We start from the raw sequence: 25,767 nt of genomic DNA on the forward strand, positions 1-25,767 counted from the left end.
TTGGTTGCAAATATTTTTTTCCATGTAATATCTCGGTACACAAACCCACAGGCCTATAGTCTGTGACAAGGCTAAAGAGCTACGTTTTCTTCCTTTCTCGTATCAGGAAAGGCTTATACTTCAGACCTGTTTTGTAAGGAATGTGTGACTGATCTGGGACCACAGAGCCACACTCGTTCTCTCGGTGACAGTTTTTTCCCTTCCCAGGGTTACTTCGTGACAAGCTGGGCTCCTATGATGTGGCATTTTACCTCGCTGGAGTCCCTCCCCTGATTGGGGGCGCTGTCCTTTGTCTTATCCCCTGGATCCACGGGAAGAAGCAGAGAGAGCTTGATAAAACCACTGGAGGAGAAAAGATGGAGAAAATGTTGGAGAACCAGAACTCTCTGCTGTCAAGCTCATCTGGAATCTTTAAGAAGGAATCTGACTCTGTTATTTAATGTCTTATATACCTCCACCAGACTGGACTTGCTTTTGGAAATTTAAGCAAGTTTTCCTTTTATATGAATTACAAATTTCTTATTTTTTTAATTACATCCTAAGAATAGCACAATAATTGGGAACTAGAACCCTTATTACTACAAGAACCATTTTCTGCCACTGAATAGCTGGCTGTCTGATATTTCCGTGAGTGTGGGGGCAGAGACTGCTGGTGTATGAAAACTTACGTCAGAAAGTCAAATATTGTGAGAATTGAAGCGATCTCAGTAAAAAGCAACTTTGGAAACTGTGAATGCTAATAAGCTTGTACAAATATTTTCAAATACCTCAAGCTATAATGAAAGGGTTGCAATTTGGTTAGGACTGGAAATACTGTTTGTTGTCTCCTATGAGGTTTTAAATCCTGGTGTCTCTAATTTCTTCTGTTTGAAAACTTTTTACAAAATCTAAGCCTGGATTCTAGACCATGTGAGATCTGCCTAAGCCTCAAGTCTCTGTTAAAGTTGCTTGCCTGCTGTTAAATAAGACATGAGATTAACTTATTCTGACTTGCTCCAGTGTCAGGGGAACTGCTTGGAGCAGATGGTAACGCTGTGTTCAGATTCAGTGATGTGGAAAGGCTACTGTGCAGGAGGGCAGAGCAACTCAGAAGTCAGGCTGTTTCTTCCACTTAACGTTTGTTCTCTTTCGGTTTGCAGTGTGTTTTACTCAAGTAGCCAGAAACCTCCCAAATTTCTGAACTTGTTTAAAGTGTAACAATAAATAGAATGAATGAAAGATTCTGGCAATTTTAACGTAGAATTTTTCTGACTTTGGGATTTGTTAGCAGTAGGACTTGACATTTCAACAGAGGCTTAGGGAGCATGGTATCAAGTTGCGGTTTCAGGTACAAGTGGTGGTGGGGGGGGGTATCTTTCTATTCGTGCAGAAAATATTTCTGACAGAAACAACTGCTCAAATTGGTTTAATAGGTCTTGAAAGGTTAAAAGCACTTATAAAAAGAAACAACTTCTGTATTTCCAAAGCTTTCTGGCAAAAATTTGCACTCATTGGTATTTATCCAAGCATGCTCTCCGTGAATATTCCCAGTATTTTTTCCATTTATATGAAGACACTTGTATGTAAGCTATTCAAGTTTCAAAGACCTAAAATTAAAACCAAAGTCATACCATGACCTAAACTCATCTATAAAAAATAGGAACACTTTCCTCATCCTGAAATTATACTTTAGTACATGTTTCTTATTTGTCTTTGAAAGTTAGTAATATGCGAAGTATATTTAAATCTTAAGCATAAATGTGTATTGGAGCCTCCTCAAATGTAGCTTGTTCACCTGGGAAGAATGCGGTCTCTTTCTAAAACACCTCCAGGATCCATCTGTTTCAAACTTCTCTGGAAGGACAGAAACTTATCTCTTATCTCCCTTCTTTTCCTTTCAGCTTCTGTTCTTTCTTCATCTTTAGCTGAGGATATAGAAACCTGAAGAGCATATGGATTTGCAGTTGTTGATGGGGACACATGGAGGGAACTGAGGCAGTTAATTTAATTAAACAGAAAACCCAAAACTTCAAAGTAGGAATGCTTAAATATGGAATTTATTTTTAATTGGATTTAAAACGACTTTTGATTGTGAAGACATTCAGCAGTTTACTATGACATACACATGGTTGCACCTTTCAGTACTTCTATATTTTCATATTTAGGAAACTTGGGTAATTTGTTTTCTTGGAAGGTTCTATTGCCTAAAAAAACAGCTATATTTTGACAATACTGCCCTTTCATATTCATATTCTTACTTTAAACTTTGAGAAAGTGACTTAGAGGAGTACCCGGGTGGCCCAGTTAAGTGACCAACTGTCGATTTCAGCTCAGGTCATGATCTCAGGGTCATGAGTTCAAGCCTCACATCAGGCTCCGCGCTGGGCATGGAGCCTGCTTGAGTTTCTCTCCCTCTCCCTCTGTCCGACCTTCTCCATCCCAACCCCATAGGCACATGCTTTCTAAAAAAAAAAGAAAGAAAGAAAAGAAAAGAAAGCAAAAACCCCCACAACTTAGAAATGATATTGTGTTCTTCATTTATTCATACCCAGTTATGTAAGCAAAAACTTACAACTAAGACCAATCATCAACCCTGCCATTGTAAATTGTTTTTTTTTTATTATAGTTTCATCGCAGACTCCTAAGACTTGTCCTCACCCCTGCCAATTTTACAGAAAGAATTCTAAACAAGAATATTTACTCTGTAAAGACCTCCAAAATGTTTTCCCTTTCAAATTTTGGCTGATTTTAGAGAGGAAAAAAAAGTAATAATCTGAAACTCAAAGACTTGATCTTACTTGATTAGGTTCCATAATAAAAGAGCAAAGTGGGGCACCTGGGTGGCTCAGTTGGTTAAGCCCAGACTCTTAATCTCAGCTCAGGTGTTGATCTCAGGGTCCTGAGATTGAGCCCCATGTTGGGCTCTATGCTGGGCGTGGAGCCTACTTTTTTTTTTTTTAAAGGCAAAGTAGCTGAAGTATCTATAGTAAAAGATTTCAGAATATTGTGTTTGTGTACAATATTACATGCAAGCAGTTTCCAGTCTGATGCAACGAATTAAGCAGGTTCTATGACACTGAAAAAGCTCCACTATCATAGCCTGTTATGGAGCGTGAGTTCTGATCTGTCAAAATAAAAATTTAAAAAGCATAAAAAAGATGCTAATTTCTATAAAATGTATATTTCATAACATGTTTGGTACAGAAAGTCCTAGAAGTCAAGTTTTTAAAGTTCTACAAACTTAGAAAATGAAAAATACAAATATTCATAAGGAGTTGTGTTTTCGACCAAGAAACATTACCTTAATCTTTCAAAGTAAATCCTTTCTAATTTCTGAACATAGTGTTATTGCAATAAAGTGACCTGGTGGGCCTAAATTTTTTTGTTCAATCTAGACATTTCATTGAGAGGAAAAGAGCAGAGTCAGAACCCTGCTTTCTATCTCATCATCCTAATTCTGGTAACACTCAGCAAATTCTCAAATTCAAAAGCTTCTAGCATTTGAGGCCAACAAGGTAAGAAAGGGAGCAATTATTCCTCTTTATGGAGACTGAATTAGATACCATTGTAACAGACACCCATGGATATTCCAGAAACATTTTAAATTTTATTGCAGTAGATACTGTTGGGAATCCATCCATTTCAGTAATAATAAACCACCCAGATTGATACTTTATTCAAAATTTATGTTTTTTTTGATCACAGGTGCAATCCTTAGTCTCCAGTCCTACTAAGAGATTGTAATGTCCACTTAAGATTGCATAGTGCTGCATGAAGCTTCAAAGGCTCTTCATAATCAGACACAGGACTTCATCTATACGTCCCGAGCCCCAGAATCTGTTTCCACCTGTGTGCAGAAGCTCCTGTGGGCTCTGCCCACGTATGGAGAAAACCTTAGCTCTGTCAGCTTCAGCTTTCTCCACGTTTAAAGTAAACGTACATTTAGCTGTAAACTCAGGTTTGTTTTTAACTTCTGGTAATTCTAATCCTTTTAGCTGCACTGAAGAATATTTTAATTTGTACCTTTGTTATTTATAAACCGCAGAGGTTTGTTTTTAACTTCTGGTAATTCTAATCCTTTTAGCTGCACTGAAGAATATTTTAATTTGTACCTTTGTTATTTATAAACCGCAGAGGGCTTGCATTGGCAGTGATCAGGGGCGTGGGTGCACCGAGGGGTCCTCCTTCCCACCCTTTCTTAGGCTTATCTGCTTGCTCTTCCTGGTCTCTTTCTCCTTATCATTCTTTTTCTCTCTCTTTTTTTTCTTTTTCTTTTTCTCTTTACTTCCTCCTATCCTTCAAAAACCTGAGGAGTCCATTAACCTTGCCTAGTTCCGCTGGCTGCCTGGCTGCCCTAATAACTGGTCCCTGTGGCTTCAGAGGATGGAATCCCATCCAGTTCACATAACCTGGTGAATGGCTTGCTCTCAGCCTTCAGCATAGAGTTCTGTTGGTCCACGTTGAAAAAATTAGTTACGTGATAAAAATCTGGGGAGGAAGTAATATGCTTCTTATACAATTGGCATCTTTTGTGCTAACATATAAGAGTTTATTTAAACATTTAAGGTCGCACTTTCAGAGAAGAGAAGCTGTCAAGTTCTTAATATGCGTATTTTAAGAGGGCATAATTTTTTACTTTGATTTTCATATTCCATTCAAGTTTTGCTAAATGTTGGTCCTGAGAGCACATTGTGGAGGATGCTTTGGAAAATAGTGGGCCCCTCAGCTGCGGTTCCTAATGAATCTGCCTTAGGCCGTGTTACGCTTTATGGTAAATGGTGTTAAGAGTGAATTCCCAGAGTCTAGAGATACAAGTGGAAAGGACACGTTCATTAGCCCCAGTTTCAAATTATGTAAACAATTTAAGTTTCAAACTCCTTAGGAAACTTCTAACACTGAAAACTTCATTGTCGCCGGCATAAACACGGAGGAGCAATTTTTGCATTAGACTGAAAATTGTTGCTTTTTTTCAAATGTGTGAAAAGGAGAAGGAAGTGAAATGTTCTTGTTTTACATTTACATTCTTTAATTTGAAAGACAAGTGTTGTCTTGGCTGGTAGAAAAATGTATCATCATCATAGTTTAACTCTTAAAAACACAAAGTTTTTGCCTTGTTACTAAAAGAGAACAGGTTTGCCGTTTTTTTTTTTTGTTGTTGTTGTTTGTTTTTTTCAGGTTTGCCATTTGTAATGGTGATGTGGAAATGTGGAGTAAGAACACAGGAGAGAGGGAAGGCTTGACAATCATTAATTCTGCTCATATTACACTCACTGATTTTTGGTGATACTTAGGTATAAAGGAGACAAAAAGACCATTTCGAGCTGAGTTTGAGAATGGTTTGTGGGGCAAAGAATAACCAGGTGGGGAGCAACAGGAGACAGCTCATGGGCTCATTATAATTTCACAGTCATAGCCCTTTGTATCAGTTTATTTGTGGGCAGACACTAATGCTTTGTTTTATAAACACCCTATGGAGTGATAGGTTACAACCCCAAAAATAAAGGGCCAAATGCCCATAGCAAACGGGAAACCTGCATACAACTTAACCACAATTACTGAACTTACATAAATGTGGATTTAATCAGATGACTCCTTCTGAGACAGTAAAGACCCACAAAAGGATTCATTACCACGTCTTTGAATCACTCAAAGAAACCTTGAAACTTAAGATCTAGTTTTCTTAGCTTGTCCTTTTTTTTTTTTTTTTTTTTTTAATTTTTATTTATTTATGATAGTTACACACACACACAGAGAGAGAGAGGTGCAGAGACACAGGCAGAGGGAGAAGCAGGCTCCATGCACCGGGAGCCTGACGTGGGATTCGATCCCAGGTCTCCAGGATCGCGCCCTGGGCCAAAGGCAGGCGCTAAACCGCTGCGCCACCCAGGGATCCCAGCTTGTCCTTTTTAAAATGGTCCTTTTAAATTATTTTAAATAATAAACATTAATCATCTTGACCTCTATACATTCAAGGAAATTTCCCATGGTACTGTTTTCTTGACATACATAGGAGGCTACCTCATTTATGAAACAGAAGATTTCAATTTCTTTTCAGTGTGTTAGAAAGACATTGGGAATGAAGTAAAACCTCTCTAAATAACTTGATCATGACAGTCCACCTACCTCAGCTTTCAGTGTCCGACTAAAAGCCCAGCTTAATCAATTCTTGCTTAATCAGAAGGGAGCTAGTGGTGACTGAGATTAAAAGGCAAGGGAGTGCAAGTGGTAAAGGGGCCACAGTATCAGTAAAATTTCTTAAGGGCTTTGTTCTAATAAGTGGACATAAGAGGAACAAAAAAGTATCTTCTAATGTGGCCTGTGGATAATCTGAAATAGGAAAACTCAAGAAATTTATAATATATAGTAATGAACACTTAGGAAAATGCTTCACTGGTGGCTTTTCATACTATACTGGCAGCTTGATGATGAAGTTTTGTTTTCATTTGTTTTCTTTGGCAGGAAAATGGATAATCACTGACAACAGACTATGCACTTGTGCCTTAACCTTACCGCTTACATGTTAAACTCCTGCAGGACGCACCCCTTTCCTAGTGGAACAGGGCCCGTGGCAATGATCTTTCCTCTCACTGGAGTTTTAAAAAATGTTGTCATTGAGTGTGGCAATGGTGTAGGAGTTAACCCACAAGTTCCCAATCTATTAAAGATGTTTCTAGCCTTTCAGTGAGTGCTGTACAGTATTTTGGAGTTGAATGTCACTAACCATGTGTGTGTGGTGGGAACTATCAGTATAAAATAACTATTGGAAATATGATTAAATCTGTCATACTATTCTGGAGCCTCTGACGTATGACTTTTATTCTTTAACAAATAATACTTTTTAGTATCTGTCCATTATTAGAAGAGCCAATTTGTTAAATATTTTAAATATTTTTCTCTTATGATCTTCCCTAACCGTAGTCTCATAATTTAGTCTATATTGGAATAGTATTTCAGGGACTGAGGGTTTCTTGAGTGCTATTTTTTGACCCCATTGCAATGAGCAGACTTTATAGTTGGTGCCTTTTTTTCGTACCAAAGAAAAATTAGATCAAAATTGGTGCTAAATTTCACGTTCCTTTTAAAATGATTTTTTTCTTTTTTAATATATGTATATCACAACAGGAAATGTATAGATCCAGCAGTATTATGCATGTTGTATTCTGTATATACATTTAAGGACAAAAACCTCACCTATAAAAAGCAATGGAATTCCCAAATCTGCTTAGAGGTATATAATTTTTGTTAACACATAAGGCTTTAAAGTATAAAACTGATAAGAAAATGATCACTAAATGAAAACTTAGTAATGAATATACCCCCTAAGGTAGTAACTTTAAGGAAAAAGTCCCATACAATGTTGTATCTCAAAAAATAAAAAGTCCCTTGTCAATGTTTCTAGCACAAAGTTAGCTATTTAAAGTATTCTGTAACTCTGAGGGTGTATAGAAAAAGTTTTATGTATATTTTATTGTATATATATTTACATATGTACAAAATAGCTTTCTAATGAACTTTAGGTATTTTAAGCTATTTTTTCAGGCTAAAAGTAGAGGGGAGTCATCAGTCTTTAAACTTGGATAATGAGCTACATTTAAACAAAACTTCTCACTGGAAGTATCATTGTTCATCTTTCAGATTTAGCATAAAGACTTAAGTCAGTAAGGGCTACATCTAGGTTAACGTCCACGATCTCAGACCTAAGATTTATTAAAGGGTTCTCAGCATCATGGTTGTAGCCGACTATGACACCCAACTAAAATTCCACATGGACCTCTGAGTCTTCATGTCTTATAAGTAGGATTCTGGTGAAGTGAGGACAACAGGTTTTTATTTAATCCTGCTGACTTTTATAGACTGTCTTACTCTATGAGGATTTTACAAATATAAATCAGGAAAATGATACGCTGTAGGAAATGAGGAAAACCATACGTTTAGAATCTACTAGAGTATACTGGATTCTCTGAAATAATAACTCCTTCTGCTCACATGACTTCTATGTGGAAAGGAGAATGGGGGCTTGTTAATCAGAAGTTACTGTACAGTGAGATTAAATATCCCTTTACTAACTTCTGATGTGACTTAATTTAGGTGGTTTGAGAGCTGGAAGATTGCAAAGGCACTGTTCAGTGCTTGGTAACTTTTTATTTTCTTGATTTGTTCTCCTATCAGTTTATTTTAGCCTGAAAATTATAGCTACAGCACAGAACCCTGCAGTATTAAGAGAGAGCTTGGATTTTTTAAGTATCTCCTCATATAATATGACATTTTTCACGTCAACTTATTTTCATGTTTATCTGAAAAGTAAATTCTAAATTATTTGCATATTTTCCAAGTTAGAAAAACATGCTATATCGTAGACATCAAAACCAAGTTATTCCAAGTGCACGCTGTAGACTGCAGTGAGGCTCTGCTTCTCTGCCTACACAGAATGCCATTTTTGGCACAATAGTTGTTTAAATATAGATCACTGTGTGAAATGATTATGCTGGATTTGATCAGTATGCAGTATTTTAGTACTTGCCTTTAAAAAATGATTTTTTCTTTTTAAAGAGTATAATTTATGATTGATTTTTTTATAATGTGCAATTTCATATAGGTAACCAAAACCTTTTTAATGGGAAGAGCTTTGTAATCATTTAGAGAATAAAATCATTTTACTGTAGAACAATGTGATATCCTCAGTAAATACAATAAAAAATTTTTAGCAAATTTCTGTGAGGCTTTGTGATTATATTTATGGAATTCCCTGGGGAGATGAGGGAAGGAAAAGTTACTGAAGGAAACCATCTGCAGTGGAATAAAAGAAAAATAAGCTGTGTGCTTTTTAAGCTGCATGCATGTATTTATTCCAAGTGTGTTTGGGTGTCATTACCATTCTCTCTCCTGGGCAAGTGATGGGGATAGAAATGATCCCAAAGCACTGGAGAGTCCAAAAAGGATTTCTGACACTCTTTTTTTGTAGGCTGACTTACATTCCTATGTTACTTAGGCTGATTCAACTTATTACATTCAGCCGTTACTTGGAACCTCTGACTCACTGACAGTTTCAGGGGATGATCAAGAACCAGGTTGGAATTTTGGTGGATACGCAGTGAGAAAAACTGACTCTGCAGTCAGAAGATGATGATTGGATGTGCCCTAACTACAAAGCAAATCATTATTTACATTTGATGGTGCTAAAGAGATTTTCTACATTAAACTCAAGAATGTGGGATTGTGATATATCATTTACTCCAATAATTATGATCTTATTTTTTCAAAATATTCTATTTGTTAGAGCAAGCATGAATGGGGAGGGGGGGATCAGGGGTGGGCACAGAGAGAAGCAGACTCCTGCTGAACAAGGTTGCCAGACACGGCTCCATCCCAGGACCCTGGGATCATGACCTGAGCTGGAGGCAGATGCTTAGCCAGCTGAGCCACCCAGGCGCCCCAACTCTGATAGTTATTTACATGCCTGCACATAGGTGCCAGAACGTGCAGGCCACTGGAGGGCTTTTAAGAGAACCAGGAGGGATCCCTGGGTGGCGCAGAGGTTTAGCGCCTGCCTTTGGCCCAGGGCGCTATCCTGGAGACCTGGGATCGAATCCCACGTCGGGCTCCCGGTGCATGGAGCCTGCTTCTCCCTCTGCCTGTGTCTCTGCCTCTCTCTCTCTGTGTGACTGTCATAAATAAAAAAAATAAATAAATAAAAAAAAATAAAAAAGAGAACCAGGAGAGAATGGATATGACAAACTACTGATCCAAAGCAGGACAAAATTCACTCTCCTGGAAAAATAATTTTTATAGAAAAAAAAATTCTAATATATACAGGAAACATTTTTCTAGAGCTATTGCTCAAATCAAATAATTACAGTTATCTGGCTTAAGACAGCAAGTTCTCAAATCTCCTACTAATGAATCTAAACAAATTCTTTTTTAAAATCCTTGAGTCACAAGTGTCTTCTTGAACTCTTCCAGGGACAGGAAGCTCCCTATCCCTACCCCAAATAGTGGTCTCCTCCATAGTTGGACCCTTTGCTTCCCACACTCGCCCCATTCAGCTTAACCACCTGTCCTTGTCGCAGGCATCTGTGGACCTCCCTGGTCACTCTTGTACTTGTCAGTTGCTCAGCAAATGGCTTGTGGTCCAACGTTCAATACTCATGGGGAGCAACTTTATTTCCACTCACACTCAATAACAACACTTGGAACTTTGTCGTTTCTGGAAATGGCTTCATCTTTGAAATTTTCAATATCATCCCTGTTTCTCACTTCCGTTTGGCCTGCTCTTCAACTCTGAGCTCTCCTTCCTGTTACTCCCTCCTCCCGATCCCCCCTCACTCTCAACCTACCAGATCTGTTCCTCTTTGATCTGTCCCCCACCCTTGCTCCTGGGATCTAAAAAAAGAATCCAAACAGCTCTCTGAAAATTCAGCTCACTAGTTGCCCCTACATCTCCTACCCCTCAAATTAAACACTTCTCACTTCCTCAACTGTCTTTTCTCTCCTATCAGTTTTTCCCTCTCTACTGGATCATCTTCATTAGCATATGCAAATGCTATTAGTTCTCCCATTTTGGGAGGAGAAAAGACCTCTTAAACCCATGTGCCTCCTGCAGCTGTCTCATTACTTCCCATCCATTTAGAAAAGACCAAAAAAATCAAACTTTGAAAAAAAAATTCTACTCACTCTCTTCAATTTTTAGCTCATATTCTCCTTTGATTTCTCTCCTAGCTCTGGACACTGGGAATACAGCACAGCTTAGTTTTGGAACCCCTTCTCTACTCTACCCCGCCAGGCTCATGACTTGAGTTGCCACCTACATCAGCAATGGAGCACGTACCTCTCCAGACCCTTAGATCCAACTGCTCACCTAACACCTCTAAGCGCATGACTAAAAAGAATCTCCCAATTTAGCATATCCCAAACTGGGCTCCTGATATTCCCTCCAAAATTTGCTTCTTTGGCAGCTCTCCTCGTTCCAGTGAATGGCAACTTTATTTTTCTGGTGGTGTGGAGTGCAAAGCTTGGAGGTATCCTCACGCCCTCTCTCCTACTCTCCCAGCCACTTCTGGTCCGCCAGCAGGTCCTCCTGGCTCTACCTCCAACATCCGTCCAGGGGCTGTGCTCCTCACTGTTGCCACCTGCTACCACGCTGAGCTGCACCGCCCTGATCTCCTTTGTCCTTTGTTCCCTTCCCTTGCTTCCCCTCCGGCGATTCTCCACAGAACAGCCAGCACGACCCAGTCAGAACCTGTCAGGTGCAGTCAGTCCTCTGCTCAGGATCTTCCCGCCGCTACCGATTTCTCTCAGAAAAAGCCCAGAAGCCGGTTCCACGCTATATGTTAACTGACTTGAGTGATAGAGAAAAGAAAAGAAAGAAAAGATTAAGTCAAAAATACATATATAAAAATAAAAACAATGACTTTGCCAAAAAAAAAAAAAAAAAGAAAAGGCAAAAGCCGAAGTCCTTGCCGTGACCAGCCGGCTGGCACATTCTGGCCCCTGCTCTGGCACCTGTTATACCTGTTGGGTCTCTAAGCGCCCCCCCCCCCCCCACCGCACCCTCTATTCCTGAGCCACCTGCGGCCTTCCACTTCCTTCCTGGCATTGCCGCCCCTTGCGTGGGCTGCCCTGCCATGTCCTTTGGGGCTTTGCTGAAGAATCTTCTCTGGGAGTCCTTCCCTAACCAAGTAAGACTTAATCCCCCCTCCCTCACTCTTCTCTACCCCACCCCCAAGTTAATTTTTTTCTCTCTTAGCTAGCAGTTATCACTAGCAATTTATGTTTCATCTATCTTCTTTATTGTTTGGCTTTTCCACTAAACTGTTAAGTTCCACTAGGGTAGGTTTTTTGGGGGGGGGGTTGTGGGCATTAACCATAATTCTATTATCTAAATTTTTAAATATATGTATATATAGAGAGAGGGAGAAAGAGTGACGCGGGGGCGGGGGGAGGTAGAGGAAAGGGAGAGCGAATCTTAAGCAGGCTCCATCCAGCACAGGGCCTGATGTGGGGTCCGGGCCTGATGTGGGGTCTGTCTCATTGCCCTAAGATCATGAGCTGAGCTGAGGTCAAGAGTCAGTAGCTCAGCCGACTAAGCTGCCCAGGTGCCCCACGGGTAGAGTTTTTGTTTTATCTCCAACCCTTAGATAAATTCCTGGCACAGAGAAGGTGCGCAGTAATTATTTGTTGAATAAATGGTTTCCCAACATATCAACATGAACATATTGACTTTCTCTACCTTGGGAACATTTCCCCAGAGAACTCAGCCAGTGTAGTTGGAGTGAGTTGGCCACAGTAGGATCAAGACTGGGGAGAGCTTGGCTGGCATGGCTGCCCCAAGGCCAAGGAAAGGGCCCACATAGTCAGGAGACTAATTCCACAGATGGGGCTTGAACAGGTGAGTATGTTGAGGCTTCCCCTGCTGGAGAAGGGAAGCTAGACCAGATGCTCTGGTGATGCACGGGGACTGGAGAATGTGGTATATATAGGTGTATATGGAAGGCATCAGGAGTGGGCTTGCTGGCAGGGTGGGGTGGCCTGGTCGGGGGGTGAGGTCTGGGTTGGGAGGGCAGCGGAAAAAACCCTCTGGGGCACGAGTGAGCTGAGGCTGGTGAGCAGATGTGCAAACAGAGTTAGGGAGCTACTGCTAGCCTGGTGACTGGGGTCAGCTTCTGGAAAGACTGGGGAAAGGTGGTTACTGGGCCCACAAGGTCCGGGACCCTGCCACAGCTGTGGGGATACCCCCACCTCACCCTGATGGGTGTTAGATCATGCAGCAAGGGCAAGAGAAAGCAAAATGCGACCCGGGGCCACCAGAGGCCCCCTTCCTACCATGTCTCTCCAGTGCTCCCTACTGAGAGGTTTAACCGAGTGCTCCTGTGACCCTACTGACCTGTGGGAGAATTTACTTCTTTTTAGGATTAAGTATTGAGAAACTCAGATAGTCCGTACATGCTGTGGGGTACCGATGGAACACATTCTAAGAATCTGTGGACAGGGATCCCTGGGTGGCGCAGCGGTTTGGCACCTGCCTTTGGCCCAGGGCGTGATCCTGGAGACCCAGGATCGAGTCCCGCGTCGGGCTCCCAGTGCATGGAGCCTGCTTATGTCTCTGCCTCTCTCTCTCTCTCTCTGTGACTATCATAAATAAATAAAAATTAAAAAAAAAAAAAAAGAATCTGTGGACAAAGTCAGAAAATCTTACCCCTAAAATGGGAGGGGTAAGATTCACATTTTGAAACTACTAAGAATCCAGCTGATATGGATAGGAGTGGCTATCTGTGGAAACCTGCGAAAATAACATACTATAGTAATGACTTCTAAAGATATTGCTGCTAAGACCAGGGCACAATCTAAATCTCAGACAGGTCTAAGTCATCTCCCTGAAAGGACAGACAGAAATTTTAAATCCTAACAACCAGGGCTAAATGGATGGGAAGACTCAGAATTCAGAAGTCAAGGATACTTTTAAAAAGAGCATTTTAGAGGACAGGAATTTGTCACTACATCCCTAACACTTCTGGGATTCTGATTTTGCTAATACAGCCAAAAAAATTCGCCTGACAATGGAAAAGGACAATTTATCTGGTTCTAAGGTTTTTTTTTTTTTTTTTTAATTTATTTATGAGAGACACAGAGAGGCAGAGACACAGGCAGAGGGAGAAGCAGGCTCCGTGCAGGGAACCCGACGTGGGACTCGATCCTGGGACCCTGGGGTCATGCCCTGGGCCGAAGGCAGACGCTCAACCACTGAGCCACCCAGGCGCCCCTGGATTCTAAGGACATAGCAAAATCCCTTCCCAATTTTTTTGCTGTAATAGAGAAACTTGAAGTAGTGGTCAGCAAACTTTTTCTGTGAAGGGCCAGCTGGTGAATATTTTCAGCTTTTCAGGCTATTAGGTCTCTGTCACAACTACTCAATTCAATCACATATGGTGCAAAACCAGACCACAGATAATACTAAATAAACATGTGTGGCTGTGCTCCAGGAAAACTTGATTTACAAAAACAGGATGTGGCCAGATATGGCCTGTGGGCTTTAGCTTGCTGACCTCTAGCTAACCTATTATTTGATGTCCAGATTGGTGCAGCTAACCAACTAAGTGGGAAGGGGTGTCTTGGGAATCTTGAGAATCCTAGATACAGGGCATACCACAGATCAGCATCTTGGGGTCTGGTCATATCGGTCAGTTTTCTGGGAACTGATCAGTTCCGGATGAACAGTTGAGTCCCTAACTTTGGAAAGTTGATTCCCGAAGAGACTTGACCTTGGTCTAGCTTGAGTGGCTCATCTGTCTCATTCATTTATCACTCTCTCAATCTCTCTTCCTCCTTTCATAGTCTCTAAATGACAGCCCCTTATGCTAATTCATTCATTCATTCATTCATTCATTCATTCATGATAGACACAGAGAGAGAGAAAGAGGCAGAGGCACAGGCAGAGGAAGAAGTAGGCTCCATGCAGGGAGCCTGACGCAGAACAATATCCCGGGACTCCAGGATCACCCCCTGGGCCAAAGGCAGGAGCTAAACCACTGAGCCACCCAGAGATTCCCCCCCCATCTTTATTATTAATAGGGTTTAAGTACATTCTACTAACCAAACAGGGCTGCTTTTTTCTAGGTTTAATAATCGGTCGACATGTAAAATATTGGAGTATAAGAGAAAATACTCAGTTATAACAGTCCAGGTGAAGAGTTGTCACCTGCATTAAAAACACAAAACCTTATGAAAAATTTTACTCTAGCCAGCTTGGGCTGCCAAAACTAAGCACGCCAGACTGGGAGGCTTAAACAACAGGAATTTCTCTCTCACATCTCGGACTGGAAGGCCAAGATCAAGGTGCTGGCTAACTCGGTTCCTAGGGAAGGCCTTCCTCCTGGCTTTGGGAAGGTTGCCTCCCGCATCCTCACAAGAGAGCTCATTGGCTCTGGTCTTTCTTCCTCTTCTCATAAGGGCGCTAATCCCACTGTGGGGCCCCACCCTCATGACCTCATCTAAACCTAATTACCTCCCAGATGGCCCACCTTCAAATACTAGCACGTGGAGGGAGAGGCATCAACATAACCCTGCAGGGCAGGGATACAATTCAGTCCAGAGCAGATTATTTTTGTTTCTGTATGAAATTGTCATCAAAGAAACCAGGAAGGAGTTGAAAACCTAACCAGGGAGCTCCAGTGCACTGTTACCGAGCAATGCTTTCCAGGGTATAATTAATGTTCCCTAATTGTCAAGGGACGCCGTTATATGATAAATTATTCATGGTAACTGACATTATATAACCCAGATGGAAGTTGGGCATTATGCATGTGCTATTTGGGAGCTGGGTCCGCGTCCTGGTCTTCATGCCTCAGTCTTGTGGCTTCCCGAGCCCCTTGCTCTGGCTGATCAGCTCAGCTCCTGTTCTTCACTAGGCCCTTTTGCTTGATGACTCAGTTTGACTTATTTGCATGGATTCTGACTACTTCAGCTCCCTTTGCTGGGCTCCCAGCAGGTCCACCCACTGAAATAATAAGTAAGAGTTTCTGTCCTAAGGTGACGGGTGACTGAGCTGACCCTGCCCCAGCCTCCTCCTCAAGACCTGGGTTAGGGGAACATTTTCCACTGTACATAATTTTCTCTCAAGAGACCTCAGAGTTAGAGTCAAGTCCCTCGGGCCATATTTTTCACACCACTTTTCACCTTGACTGTATCAAGATTAGTACCAATGGGTGGCGTGGGGTGGGAGAGGGAACGGTTTAGCCCACTTAAAATCTCCTTTAGCCCCTTACCCTCAGCCACTCTAAATAAACCTAAGGTTGAAGTAAAAATGGTTTATCTTTTTTTTTTTTTAATTTTTTAAATTTATTTATGATAGTCACACAGAGAGAGACAGAGGCAGAGACACAAGCAGAGGGAGAAGCAGGCTCCATGCACCGGGAGCCCGACGTGGGATTCGATCCCGGGTCTCCAGGATCGCGCCCTGGGCCAAAGGCAGGCGCCAAACCTGCTGCGCCACCCAGGGATCCCAAAAATGGTTTATCTTGAATACAAATCCCCTAACTCTCCCCACCTTCCAACCGGATTGCTATCTTACGCCTTCTAGAGAACTTCAGGAGCCACCGTTGGGCGTGTACGCAGAGAACACACACACACACACACACACACACACACACACACACACACACAAGGTCATGGGATCTGGTGCCTCCGTTCCCACCCTTCCATTCTTACCAAGCCAGTGTGGGGCAAATATAGCGATCACTTCGCTAATCTGTGTCATAAAACCATTAAAGTTATTCTCCTTTCTCTAGTTTCTTCCTACGGCGGTCCAACTGGCAGTACTGACCCTGAGTTCTTAGTCCTCTGCTTTCATCATGGTATTCTCACTCCTCAGAAGCCTATTATGGCTTCCTAAAGTCAAAAGGTTATGTCTTCAGTTTGGTCTTCAAAGTCCTTCACAGTCTGGCCCCCCGATACCTTTCCAGACTTACCTATTACTCTGAAAGAACTTTCCACTGGGTAAAAGGGATCAACTCATTATTTTTCAACCCACTTTGGGTGGTTCCTCACCTTTGGGCCTCTCTTAAAGCCCTTTCCCACCCAACCCCGACTCAGGTCTCACGTGTCTTCTGACCCCCAACCTGGGGTCTGGTGTACACAATGCTTGCCTTTCTCTCTGCCCTCCAGCTACTCCACCAGGACGTCTCTGTGCAAATTCCCAAGCTGCTTCTGCCGTAACTCTTTACTTTGACATATTTTGAATAATTTGTTTACCTTGGATTTTATTACCTCCTTCCTTCCCTGATCTAGGGTTCACTCTCAATCCTTCCAAATGTCCACAATGGAACTTTCCAGTGACTCTTTTTAGATCCCAGTTTGGGTTATAGAAATTTTGTTAAAGAATTATTAAAACAGCTCTCTCGGCCCTCCCTCCTGCTCCTCTCTCTCGTGTATCTTCCAACACACCCGGAAAGTCCTTAACAGAAGGCCCACACACCCAGGAACCCCGCTGGCTCTCCCGGGGGGGGGGGGGGGGGGGGGTTTCTACCAACTTGCCCTACTCCTACTCCTACTCCTACTCTTCGCTCCGGCCTGCTCTCCTCCCTGCGGGGCTGGGTCCCTCGCTGCAGTAGGGGTTCTGTGCAAATGTCACTCAGGGGCGCCTGCCCCAACACTACCTTAAATTAAAATAACCCCTTTCCATCACTAGCTATCCCCTTCATTCTCCTTTATTTTTCCTTAGGGTGCTTACCACTATCGACGTATTACACACGCGTTTGTCAATTTTCTACCTTGTCCACGAGGGCAAGAACTTTCGTCTGCTTTTTGTCACCGTTAGATCCGTGCCTGGCACAGACTAGGTATTTAGTAATTATTTAATGACTAAATCAATGAACAGGTGGGCTTTTCTGTAGTTTGCGTAGAAATTAAAAAAAAAAAATCCTGCTACTGGTGTTTGTTCCTAGTTTGGCAACACAACAGTCCTTGTCATTGTGGGGATGTCTGCAAAGGGGTTGGACTTCTCCCAAGTAGACGTAGCAAGCGTGGTATTAGATGGCAGGGATTAGACCAGAATGGCTTTGCTCCAGGGCAGAGTGGTACCCAGCCCTGGAGAAGTGGCCTCCTCCACTTACCCACAGGGAAGATCCTATCTCGAAGGGCACTTAAAGCTCTAAAGTAGTTTCCTTTTTCATGCAGATGACTCTAATTGCTCCTGAAGCACTTAATACCTGAAGAAATGTTAGTTCATTTCTATTGGAGCCTAAAGTAGCCAATCTCTCACCTTGGGTTGCTTTGTTTTTATTCTCTTGATTAACTTGATTTTGACCAATAACAGTACGGTAGGCCAAAGATTTTTATCTGATCAAAACAGCATAAGAGACTATTATGATGGCAGGTCAGAGTCCTGTAGTCTTGAATGTTACAATACAATCCAGGTAAAGGAAATCCTAAATTTATGTCTTTTTAAAAAAGGAAATTTAAAAATCAGTATTTTTAAACTTTATTTTTTTAAAAAGATTTTATTTGGGACGCCTGGGGGGCTCAGCGGGTGAGTGCCTGCCTTCGGCTCATGGCGTGATCCTGGAGTCCTGGGATCGAGTCCCACATCGGGCTCCCTGCATGGAGCCTGCTTCTTCCTCTATGTCTCTGCCTCTCTCTGTGTGTCTCTCGTGAATAAATAAATAAAGTCTTTAAAAAAAATAAATAGATTTTATTTATTTATTTGAGAGAGCATGAGCAGGGGAGAGGGACAGAGGGAGAAGCTGACTCCCTGCTGAGCAGAGAGCCCAACATTGGGCTCAATCTCAGGACCCTAAGATCATGATCTAAGCCACCCAGGCATCCCTAAGTTTTTATTTTTAATGAGATTTTTAAAAAGTTCATCAGACACCCATGTGAGATTCTTTCAGTATTACTTTGAACTTTTCAAAGTACATAGTGTAAACAAAAGTTACCTTACTGAGGGGTGCTTGGGTGGCTCAGCAGTTGAGCTGGGATTCTTGGTTTCAGCTCAGGCCATGATCTCTGGGTGTGGGGTCAAGCTCCACGTTGGGGATCCATACTTGGTGGGGAGTCTGCTTGAGATTCTCTCCCTCTTTGTCCCTCTCCCTGCTCACATGTACTCTTTCTTTCTCAAATAGATCTCTTTTTAAAACAAAAGCCTTATCTAGGGATCCCTGGGTGGCGCAGTGGTTTGGCGCCTGCCTTTGGCCCAGGGCGCGATCCTGGAGACCTGGGATCGAATCCCACGTCGGGCTCCCGGTGCATGGAGCCTGCTTCTCCCTCTGCCTATGTCTCTGCCTCTCTCTCTCTCTCTCTCTCTGTGTGACTATCACAAATAAATAAAAATTAAATAAATAAGGAAAACATTAAAAAAAAAAGCCTTATCTATTTTCAACTGAAAAAATGGCCCATCAACATCTTTATTTTTCCTAAATTGTCTCACAAAAAATTTATCCTCACTATTAGCCTAAAGAGAAACCTGCACAAAGCAGTATGCTATTTTAATCATCCTTTTTCTCTTAAAAGGTGGTGAGTGACCTCTGGAGGCAATTGGAAAAAGTACCTGCCACTTTCAGAACTGAAGAAGGGGGGAGAATTAGAAAGTAGTAGATCCTTCCATTTAGCGGTTTTTGTTTTTTTGTTTTGTTTTGTTTTTTAATTTTTTTATTGGTGTTCAATTTACTAACATACAGAATAACCCCCAGTGCCCGTCACCCATTCACTCCCACCCCCCGCCCTCCTCCCCTTCTACCACCCCTAGTTCGATTCCCAGAGTTAGCAGTCTTTACGTTCTGTCTCCCTTTCTGATATTTCCCACACATTTCTTCTCCCTTCCCTTATATTCCCTTTCACTATTATTTATATTCCCCAAATGAATGAGAACATATAATGTTTGTCCTTCTCCGACTGACTTACTTCACTCAGCATAATACCCTCCAGGGTTTTTGTTTTTTTGCAAGTTTAATCAGGGTGAAATAAAACATTTAACTTTAAAATTAGTTTACTGATTTTAATTCACTTAAGTAATATTTATTAAGTATATACTTCAATGCCTGCAGGGGAGATAGAGACACACAACTTTGAGCTTACAATCTACTAGGAAACTAAAGCTAAGCGCTAAGATATTTATAATACAAGCTAGAATGTGTAAGAAAATTGAGTGGCATAACTATCCAGGAATTCAGATTTTTGGCTAGGATGATTGGAGAAAGTCTATACATTCAACAAACATTTACTGAAGACCCATGTGTGCCAGGCACTATGCTAAAGGACAAATTAGATACAGTGCCTTCCCTTCAGACACCGAGTACGTAGGGAAGATGACACATAAATAGGAACATTCTGTATGAAGTAGGTGGACTCTTAGAATTACACACTAAGGAGCGGAACTAAAACAGCCTCGAGACAGAGAGGAGAGGAGGGTCAGGAAAGGCTTGTTAGAGGAAGTAACACCTAAGTGGATTCTTTTTTTTTTTTTTTTTTAAGGTTTCATTTATTTATTTAGAGACAGAGCACAAGCCCGGGGAGGGACAGAAGGGGAGATGAGGGGGAACATCTCCACCTCTGGTCTCCACGTGGGGCTCAATCCCAAGATCCTGAGGTCACAACCTGAGCCAAAACCGACCGAGCCACCCAGGTGCCCCTTGCCTAAGTGGATTCTTTTTTTTTTTTTTTTTTATTTTTTTAATTTTTATTTATTTATGATAGTCATACAGAGAGAGAGAGAGAGGCAGAGACATAGGCAGAGGGAGAAACAGGCTCCATGCACAGGGAGCCCGACGTGGGATTCGATCCCGGGTCTCCAGGATCGCGCCCTGGGTCAAAGGCAGGCGCCAAACCGCGGCGCCACCCAGGGATCCCGCCTAAGTGGATTCTTAAAGATAGAAGAGTTCTGGTCCAGCTTTGGCATCATAAGCCTACTCTCGTCCATCTCTCCCACTAACAACTAAAAACTCATGACAAAATTCAGGTAACAACTGCCCGAGGACTCTGAAAAGTAAAACACTGTGAAGGGGAGGCCTTGGAAAAGAAACCTGGAAGAGGATGGGCTTCCTGGCCTATTTTCCTCTTTTTTTCTTGCAGTTTTGTCCTGAGAGGTCTAATATGAGGACGGCTGGGTAGCTGCACGGGTAGCTAACACTGTGATAGAAACCCTGTCCCTCCATCCAGGGAACTGAGGAAAGGGTCCTCTGTGAGTTGGGAAGTGAGTAGGGACGAGGGAGAGGACAGGGTACAGAAGGCCTAATTTTGTGTGGGAACCACCGTAAATCTTCGATTCTCTACTGAGTCGCCCTTGTCTGCAAGACACCCAACGCAGCACAGCAGAGGCCCTGACAGCTAGCTGTCGAACACCGTAGGCCAAAGCTCAGACTTGCCCGAGTGGCACCTGTTCCGGACAGACCCAGAGGCTGGGAAAGCTGAACTGAGATAGAAACCATCACCCACGGAAGGTGATACGTGTACTGTGAACTCAGCCAGGTTGATTGCCTGCTTAAACAAACATACATTCTCCAGAGGAGGATTTTAACAGGATCCAGAGTCAGCACAACATTAATGGTTACACGGTCTGGGATGCAAAAGAAAATGGCTTGCGATAGAAGAAACCCTGTTTATTTATTTATTTGATATATATATATTTTTAAGATTATATTTATTTATTCATGATAGACGTAGACAGAGAGAGAGAGGCAGAGACACAGGCAGAGGGAGAGGGAGAAGCAGGGAGAAGCAGGCTCCATGCTGGGAGCCTGACGTGGGACTTGATCCCAGGACTCCAGGATCACGCCCTGGGCCAAAGGCAGGCGCTAAACCGCTGAGCCACCCAGGGATCCCCAGGAACCCTGTATAAAATGAAGTCTGGAGGCCAGCAGGGGGGCTCTCAGGCCCTGCCACTCGCGGTCAGTTGCAGACCAACATCAGAAAACATACCTTGTTGGGGGCAAGCTGGTTACTACTTCTGATTACAACCTTACTATATCCCAGCAGGAAGGCGGAGAGGTTTTCCTCCTCCTCTGGCAACAGCCCAGCCAGTGAGACTGTTACAACTCAGCCACTGAAAAGCTACTGTACTCTGAATTCCCAGTTTCCTCCAGCAAACACTGGTTTATAACAGTTCTCTCAACTTCCCCTTTTCCTCTATAAAAGACGAGTCTTCTCCTTTGTTCTCCAGACTTGCTAATGGTTTTCCCACAGCTTCTTGTCCCAGACTGCAATTCTCTGCTATTCCCAAATAAATTCATTTTTTGCTGGTAAAATCTCACTCACTTATTTTTTTTAAAATTTTTAAAAATTTTTATTTATTTATGATAGTCACAGAGAGAGAGAGAGAGAGAGAGAGAGAGGCAGAGACACAGGCAGAGGGAGAAGCAGACTCCATGCACTGGGAGCCCGACATGGGATTCGATCCTGGGTCTCCAGGATCGTGCCCTGGGCCAAAGGCAGGCGCTAAACCACTGCGCCACCCAGGGATCCCTACTTATTTTTTAAAGATTTTATTTATTCATGAGAGACACAGAGACATAGGCAGAGGGAGGAGAAATAGGCCCCCTGCAGTGAGCCCTATGATCTTGGGACTTTGGGGTCACACCCTGAGCTGAAGGCAGACGCTCAACCACGGAGCCTCAAGGTTAACACCTGTCATACAAAGAACCAGGAAAATGTGGCCAAATCCTGAGGGAAAAGGCAATCACTGTAACAACCCTGAGATAACACAGGTGAGCTGTTGGAATGTTCAGACTAAGATGCTAAAGCAGCTATGATGTATGGGGGGGCGGGGGAGAGACAAACACACATGAAATAAATGTAAAGAAAGACACTTTCAGCAGAGGAACAAAGTATGAAAAAGAACCAAGTGGAAATTTTGAACTGAAAAGTACAGTGTCTGAAAGAAACAAGTTCACTGGATAGGTGTAATAGCACAACGGAGATGATGAAAGAAAGCGGCAGTGAACTTGAAGATAGATTAGTCAACAGAAATGATGTAAGCTAAAGAGCAGAATGGGATAAAAAGCCTGGAAAAAAACAGGACTCAGGAGCATCAGGGACTTGTGCAACAATTATCAAAAGGTCTAACATACAAGTCACTGGAGTCCCAGAAAGGTGAAAGAGGTTGAGGAAAATTATGTGAAAAAGTAATGGCTAAAAACTTCCCAGATTTGGTGAAAGACATATATTTACGGATTCCAGGATCTTGGTGAACTCTGGCACTTAAATTCAAAGAAAACCATGCCTAGATGTCTCTAAACCAAACTATATAAAGAGCAAAGATTGAATGCAGAATCCAGGGTAGCCAGACGACACTGGAATAACACATCTGACTGTGGAAACTAAGGGACCATGAATCAGAAGCCTATAGCCAGTGAAAATATTCTCGGTAATGAAGGTGAAATAAAGACATTCTGAGATGAAGGAAAACTCAGAAAGCTATTGTCAACAGAACCAGTGTAAAAAAAAAAAAAAAAAGTGCTGGGAATGAAGGGAAAGGACACCAGAGGAAGACCTGGATGTTTAGGAGTGAAGGAAGAGCAACAGAGAATTTAACTATCTGGGTTAATATAAAAATCCTTATTTTTTCTCTTAAATTCTTTAAAATATGTATGATTATTGAGAAGATAGGCAGGAATAAGGCAGGTGCTCTTAGGGGAGACTAAGCTACTGTCACAAAGATTCAGTGATTTAAGCAACAAGGTTTGGGGGCACCTGGGTGGCTCAGTAGGTTAAACACACGACTCTAGATTTTGGCTCAGGTCATGGTCTCAGTTGTGAGATCGAGCCCCACATTGGCTCCATACTCATCAGGCAGTCTGCTTGAGGACTCTCACTCTCTCTCTCCCCCTCCCCAACTCTCTAAAAATAAATAAATAAAACTTTTTAAAAAAGAGGTCTTATTTTCAATTTTTAAATTTAAATTTAATTAACATATAATGTATTATTGGTTTTATTTTTTCCTCTTCCCCTATGACCTTCTGTTTTGTTTCTTAAATTCCACATATGGGTGAGATCATATGATGATTGCCTTTCTCTGATTGCCTTATTTCCGCTTAGCATTAATACCCTCTAGCTCCATCCAGGTTGAAAAAAACCAACAGGTTTTTTAACAGTCTGAGGGAAGAATTCTCTCTGGGCTTTCTGCTCACATTCTATTGGCATCCGTAACTGCAAATTCGGCTGGGAAATGTAGCAGAGCTGGGGTAGTCATGCTCTGGGTTAGAACTTAAGCGCTTAGGAAGAAAGGGCAAATGGATTTTGATGGATAGCTAGCAGCCTCTCCCACAGGAGGTGAAAGACAAAGGAGGCATTCTGGATCCAGGGGATGATGCGATCACAGGAAGCGAGAAACCACACGTAAGGGACTAATAGCAATACTGATATTGGAATGTGAACAAAGAGACAGAGCTAGAGTGGTGGGTGGGAGCAAATGAAGTCGGATTATATTCTCCAAAGGTTTTATGCAGCAGATTTTTATTTCAGGGAGCTACTCAGGGGTGAAAGGTGGGAGAACAGAAGACTAGGCGGGGGGGAAACCAATTAGGAGCTAGGGGAATAGTTTTGGTGAGAGGTGAAAAAGTTTTATTTTTTAAAGATTTATTTATTTATTCATGAGAGACATAGAGAGAGAGGCAGAGACATAAGGAAGAGGGAGAAGCAGGATCCTTGCAGGGAGCCCGACGTGGGACTCGATCCTGTCTCCTGGGACCAGGCCCCGAGCCGAAGGAAGACGCCCATCTGCTTGTCCCAAAAAAGTTTCAAATGTAGGCTGTGATAAGGGCACCTGGGTGGCTCAGTCAGTTAATCATCTGCCATCAGCTCAGGTCATGATTCCAGGGTCCTAGGGTCGAGTCCCACGTCGGGCTCCCTGCTTGGCGGGGAGCCTGCTGCTCCCTCTGCCTGCAGCTCCCCCTGCTGGTGTGCGTTCTCTCTCTCTCAAATAAATAAAATCTTTAAAGTAGGCTGTGATAATAGCCTAGAGGCTGGGTTTTAGAAATACCTACAGAGGTAAAATGGTCAGGACTTGGTGAGGAGAGATAAAGAAAGAAGCATCAAGGCAGGATCTCCCATTCCTTACAAAGATGACAGGTGGGTGGTGATGTCAGCGTGGAGTATTTGCCCAGAACGCAGAGCAGGGGCAAATTTATTTGGGGGGGGGGGGAGAGTTTGGTTTTAGGTGATAAACATGAAACACTGTGAAGCATGAGTTCCTGCAGAATATTTTTGCTTGTATGAAATCTCAGTGAGCCAGTCTGAAGACAGAACTCCTCCATGGAGGAGGCACCCGAAATCCTTTGTAATTCGGGCCTAACCCACCTTTCACATAACCTGCTCTGCTCTTTAATACAGACGCCTGCAGTTTCAGCCACATCAGTCTCCTCTCAAAGCGGCCTTCCGTGACCCTGACGTCTAAAGCAGGTTCTCCTACGGCACAGCATCTGTGCTTGGAGGTAAACTGGGAAGGGCTTCATGACCCAGTGCAGGGGGCTGGAGAGCTGGCTGGGCTGGAAGGGTCTGTAGTCCGGGAGCCTAAGTGGGGAGAGGCAGTCGGGTGCAGAAGAACATTTCCAACGGGTAATAAAACAAACATTTGGTCAAAGAGCAGAAAGGCAACGGAGAGCTGGAATCGGATCAGGAGGACCAGGCCTGCCGTCCCCGCTGGCGCACCTGCGGCCCGGGCCCCTGGAAATCCGTGTCCCGCTGCGCTGGGCGACGACGGCGGCGTGGTTTGCGGCCGGGGCCGGAGCCTGCAACCGCCCTGGGCTGAGCTCCGGCCGCCCCCCGCCCCGTCTGCCTGCCCCGGGCAAGCCGCTGCTCAGCCCGACTTAACCGTCCGGCCGCACGCGGAGCAGCGCACCTGCAGGGCTGCCTCGGGGTTCCCGGAGACGCTTCCGCACGCGGCCGACAGCGGGCGAGCATCTCCAAGGGGCGCGGAGGAGGACGGCACGCCTGGACGCTGTCCCGGGGCTCAGCCTTCCCCTCGGTACCGGGGCGCGGCCGCGTCTTACCTCACCGTCCCCGCGCCCCGGGCTGCAGCTGCCGCTCCCTCCGCCGCGGGGCGCCCGCTCGCCCGGCCTCCGTGGGCTCCGCCGCGCGTGTCACGGGGCCGCCCGGGGCGCCCCGTCCGGTCTCCCAGGCAACCACATAAACTTCCGGTTTGGGAGCGAGCGGCCGCGGCGGGCGGGAGGCCGCACTTCCGCCACGTGACCCCGCGCGGCCCCCGGGCGTGCTGAGGGGCGGGCGTCGCGAGTTCGGAAGTCCGGGGGGCGGGGCCTGGAGGGGCGGGGCTGGGGCTCGGCGGCCGGTCCCTGAGGCGCGGATGGGCCG

At 43.6% G+C, this 25,767-nt stretch overlaps 1 protein-coding gene and 1 long non-coding RNA gene across 15 annotated transcripts in view; one reads left to right on the forward strand and one right to left on the reverse strand.

The window, feature by feature from the left end:
- SLC16A10 (solute carrier family 16 member 10) overlaps window positions 1-6,652 on the forward strand; it is a 115,598-nt gene extending 108,946 nt beyond the window's left edge. For both annotated transcript variants that reach the window (XM_025444973.3, XM_035697587.2), the window contains exon 6: window positions 208-6,652. In XM_025444973.3, the coding sequence (XP_025300758.1) occupies window positions 208-440 (233 nt within the window). In that variant the 3' untranslated portion in view covers window positions 441-6,652. The remainder of the gene's footprint in view (window positions 1-207) is intronic.
- LOC112658732 (uncharacterized) lies at window positions 1-25,599 on the reverse strand. Of its 13 annotated transcripts, none has more exons than XR_004804139.2 (6): window positions 25,449-25,582; window positions 24,757-24,969; window positions 11,216-11,314; window positions 10,314-10,359; window positions 1,775-1,904; window positions 1-342 (listed from the first exon to the last, which is right to left on the reverse strand). It is a non-coding gene; the product is annotated as an uncharacterized LOC112658732 (long non-coding RNA). The 13 variants fall into 13 exon arrangements; XR_003135926.3 differs by having other exon boundaries at window positions 1,775-1,920; XR_007401371.1 differs by having other exon boundaries at window positions 1,775-1,920; window positions 10,314-11,310; window positions 25,449-25,584.
- Between the last annotated feature and the right edge of the window lie 168 nt (window positions 25,600-25,767).

The sequence above is a fragment of the Canis lupus genome, chromosome 12, assembly GCF_003254725.2.
Source record: "Canis lupus dingo isolate Sandy chromosome 12, ASM325472v2, whole genome shotgun sequence".
Taxonomy (NCBI): domain Eukaryota; kingdom Metazoa; phylum Chordata; class Mammalia; order Carnivora; family Canidae; genus Canis; species Canis lupus.